At 48.3% G+C, this 4,605-nt stretch overlaps 1 protein-coding gene across 3 annotated transcripts in view; it reads left to right on the top strand.

The window, feature by feature from the left end:
• Nucleotides 1–1,842, top strand: part of LOC106817379 (GH3 domain-containing protein-like) — an 11,623-nt gene extending 9,781 nt beyond the window's left edge. For 2 of the 3 annotated variants that reach the window (XM_014822042.1, XM_014822044.1), the window contains 2 exons: nucleotides 269–421; nucleotides 1,385–1,842. In XM_014822042.1, the coding sequence (XP_014677528.1) occupies nucleotides 269–421; nucleotides 1,385–1,456 (225 nt within the window). In that variant the 3' untranslated portion in view covers nucleotides 1,457–1,842. The remainder of the gene's footprint in view (nucleotides 1–268; nucleotides 422–1,384) is intronic. The other variant, XM_014822043.1, reaches the window with a different exon arrangement.
• Nucleotides 1,843–4,605: the final 2,763 nt, after the last annotated feature.

The following is a 4,605-nucleotide window of genomic DNA, read 5'->3' as shown; positions in this document are numbered from 1 at the left end:
GTCCATACACCAATTCATACAGTCATCTATCCATCCTTTCATCCATTCATCTATCCATCTTTTCATCCATTCATCTATCTATCTATCTGTTCACACTTCCATCTGTGCCCATTCATCCATACGTACATCTACTCATCCATCCATCCATCCATCCATCCACCTACGCACCCATCCGTCCATCCATCCCTTCACGCATCCCTCTATCCGTCCATCCTCTGCATGTGTATCACACGTGGTGTGTGATCTGTCCTCTTGCTCTCGCTAACAGCTGGACGACATGCTGCGTACGACGTCATACGTCTACGAGTCATACCGCAGCAAGGGCAGCATCGGTCCGATGTCGATAAGCATCGTGAAGCCAGGCAGCTTCCACGAGTTCCGCAGCCTCCTGCTCACCAGCACCCAGGCGTCGGCCAACCAGGTGGGTCGTCCGCTACTAGATGGCACTCTGTCGGCTGTGTTGTAGGGTTTAGTAATGTGGTTAGGGGTTGCTGGGTATAGATCTGTGAGTTAGTTTGGTGGGTCATTGTAGTTTAGATTAGTGAGGGTTTGTGAGTTAGTTCAGTAGGTAACTGGTTTAGTTTAGTGGGTGTTTGCAGGGCCGTAGCTTGCGGGGGGGGGGCAGCTGCCCCCTAGATTTTGGAGCAAAAAAAAGATAAAAAGTTCTACTAAAAGAGAATTGTCGTAGTCAGAATGAAGGCTGTAGATGTACTCAAAAGTGCCTCAAATACCATCTCCTGCGATCTACATTTTCAAAACTTTCTGTGGGAGGACCCCAGACCCCCCACCTGTTTCTCACCCACTCATTGAAATCCTGGCCCCCCTAGAAATTTGCTCAGCCTACGGCCCTGGTTTGCGAGTCAGTTTTGTGGGTCACTGTGGTTTAGTTTAGTGGGTGTCTGTGGGTTAGTTTTGTGGGTCACTGTGGTTTAGTTTAGTGAGTGTTTGTGAGTTAGTTTAGTAGGTAACTTTGGTTTAGTTTAGTGGGTGTTTATGGTTAGCGAGTGTCTGTGGTTAGGCTAAGATTCATGTACCTATGGTTAGGCTTTTTGTTCGTTCGTGTTGCCTAAACTTATGCTCATGACATGCAAACCACCTCATAATTTGTATGATCATTCCATGGAGGATTCCATGATCATTCCATGTATGATCATTCCATGGAGGATATGCCTCTTTTAACGATCTATCAAGCAATAGTTTTTGTCAGAGAAAAAAAATTTGGAGGAAAACTTTTCTGTGAGCTATCATCACACACACACATTCACTTTCAAGCGATTTTTTATGTAGGAAATTTTTGTCGAGTGAGTTTGGATGTCAGCAGCTGTCCAGCTAAGTCAATGCGGCGAGTCCGTGTGATGTTCTTTTGTTTCTTTCCCGCGTGCAGGTCAAGGTGCCGAGGGTTCTCCACCAGACCGCCTATCTACAGTTTATGTTGGATCACGTAGTTGTCGCGTGAGGATGCTGCGCCGTGGAAATCGTGGAAACCATGGAAACTGGATACAAGCAATCTCTCTCTGCTCATCTGTACAAATACACGTGTAACAGAGACCTGTACTATATATATATATATATATATATATATTTCCTGTGTGGAGACCTGGCTGTATGAAAAACGGATACGCATGGCCCATGGCCGCAAGAACGCAGCGTTTGGACACACTGGACATGCTGGGACCAAGAAGACCATAGACGCACTGGCCGCAAGCAGCAAGCATGCAGCTCCCCAACTAACATCCTGCCGCGTTGAAATATTGTCTATCGGAATAATGAAACTGCAAAATTTTGTTTACTGCGAATGGCGGAGGTAATCTTGTTTTGTGGGACTGCGGCGACCGAGGTTCCCGCCAGGTGGCGCTCCATTGACAAGTGAGCAGCTGTCGATGTCGCTGACGCCTATATCTGATTGCATCGGCGGCGTAAGTCCTCGGTCCGCTGCGTTGTGAAGCATACGCGAGAATTTAAATAGCGGGAAGTGAACACGAGGTGACGCGTGAGGGCGGACGGGCAGCGGGGAGGGAGAGTAAGTGAGGGAAGAGAGGAGGAGGAGGAGGGGGAGACACGTCCGTGCTGAGTGCACCGCGGAGTCGTAATGCGGGGAAGATGGAGTCGTTAATGTCGTAACGGCGTAACGGATGGGGATATCAGCTGCTGCGCGCTCGCGAAAAAAACATCTGACAGCAACATTGTCGCAGGCCGACACGAAGAACAAGTAATACAGATCTCTCTCTCTCTCTCTCTCTCCTCTCTCTCTCGTCTCTCTCTCTATAATATATATATATATATATATATATATAATCCACTCTCCTCAATCGTAATGGGAGAGGTAGAGGAAATGAACTCATCTCGCCATATGCGGGCTCTTCCGTGCATTCAACAACAGTCTGTCTGCTTGTCCCTTCACATGACTGCATATATGCTATCAAGAGCATATAAAGAAGGGTATAATATGATATATATATATATATACGCTTTATATGCTCTTGAGTCTATCATACGCGTACGTACGTGGTCTTCGATTCATGCGGTCATTACCCGGTGTGTGTTGCGAACTTGCCGAAGTAAAGATATATGGCGATTGGATTTTTATACGAGTTCGAGTTCTGTTTTGATGTGGTTTCTCTGTTGCTTCTCTCGTAGTGAAGTGTGTTGTGATGTCTGTGCCTCTTGACCATGCCGCACAGCCTTGTTCTTTCTTCTTTTCACCTGGGGAAAATGAATAAGAGCTAATGCATAGCGATTCACTGACGCGCGCAGGCATACTTTAGTCCGCGAGGACATATGAACATCTGAAAGATCTCTCACATGTCTTTCTTTCTTTCTCTGTCCCTCTCTCTCTCTCTGCATCCCTCCGATCCTCCCTCCCTATGCTCTCGCTTCCTCTCTCTCTCTCTCTCTCTCTATCTTCTCTATCTATCTATCTATCTCTCTCACTCTTCCTCCCCCCCATCTCTCTCTATCTATCTATCCATCTCTCTCACTCTCCCTCTCTTTCTTTATCTTGCCACTACGGTTTATACATATTTTATTATTCGCACATGTTTACCGCATAACCGCTACACTGTTTCTCGATCGTATATCTCCGCTGAGCGCCGCAAGTTTCGCCGTGCCGAGAATTAATGACTCGTAATTACATTTCTACAACGTTGAACGTCCGACTCGATCACCATCAACAGCGACTTGGAAAAAATCTTCCCTTATTTATTATTAAAAAATTATTTCCCCCTTCGATTCTTCGACAAATAGCGAGGATTTCTTTCGTCTGCCGTCGACACGAAGTTAAAGCCTATATATGCGAACCGAACTATGTGTATTTTTCAATAAAAGGGATTAGTATATTTTGGGAGATCGCATAGTCTACGTGCACACGAAGCAAGAGTCGTCTGCTGCTGCGCGCGCGTATCTCCTTATAAGGCGCGCGCGTATCTCCTTATAAGGCGCGCGGGCGAGAGTGGATTTGTTTGCAGTTGTCTGTTTTATGGGATATCATGAGCGATACGATAATTCGATTACGGTGGCTGGCCGCCGACGTGCCGCGCGGTAAAACACACACACGGAGATATAGTGAGAAATGTGGAGAGGGGAAGAGGAGGGGAGAGATGGGAATGGGTGAGAGCGTGTGAGAGAGAGGGGGAGAAGGATAGAGAGGGGGAGAAGGAGAGGAAGAAAGAGAGCGAGGGGGAGAAGGAGAGGAAGAAAGAGAGCGAGGGGGAGAAGGAGAGGAAGAAAGAGAGCGAGGGGGCGCGTGGGGCAGGGAGAAAAAAAAAGAGCGTAATACATAGAGAAGGAGAAAGACAGAGTGAGAAAAAAGAAGGAGCGAGACAGGAAGACGGATGGACGGAGAGATGTACGGACAGACGGGCAGGCAAACGGTCGGTGTTGGCGTTGCTACACTACTGCACGGTATCGTGTGCTGATGTGTTAGCAGACGAGAGCTGTGCGCTCGCAAAAGACGAACAATGCCCGCCCGTGTTCCTTCCTTCTCCCCCTCTCCCCTTCTCCTCCTCTCCCCCTCTCCTCGTCCCCGCGGCTCGGTCCGGGATTTGCCTCGCGTGCGCGCCGAACACAATCCCATAAACCAAACAAGATTCGCAGACGAAGTCGTATCGGCTTACGTAACAATGGCTCGGCGCTCGGCTGTCTTGTAGTTTGCCCGCTGCCGCCCCGCCCCGCCTCTCCTGCGCAGCGGGGGTCGTTGCCTCCTCCTGCCTCCTCCCCCTGCCCGCCTCATCACCACCGGGTCAGGTTGCTATTCTGCGGATGAATGTAATTTTTGCTACACGTGCGCGCGTGTACGCTTTTGTCGGCTTTCTCGATAAATTTAGGTAGGGATTTGTGTTGCGCGTGCATTTGTTTGGGATTGTATTTAATGCGGGCTTTTTTCATTTCATTCATTATTTTGTGCTCATTTCATTGCGTTTAATTTATTTGCCTAGCTTGTAGTTGAAATCAGTTGAAAAGTAATTGTTGTTGCATTGTCAACAATCGCATGCATGCATCGCAACACATACGCACACGTACAAGAACGCGCGCACGAACGCGCGCGCACGCACACCCACACACACACTCTCCTTCTTCTCTCTTACATCCCCTTCCCCGCTACTGTCT

The sequence above is a fragment of the Priapulus caudatus genome, unplaced genomic scaffold, assembly GCF_000485595.1.
Source record: "Priapulus caudatus unplaced genomic scaffold, Priapulus_caudatus-5.0.1 Scaffold1708, whole genome shotgun sequence".
NCBI lineage: Eukaryota > Metazoa > Priapulida > Priapulimorpha > Priapulimorphida > Priapulidae > Priapulus > Priapulus caudatus.
This window is presented reverse-complemented; position numbering and strand designations above follow the sequence as displayed.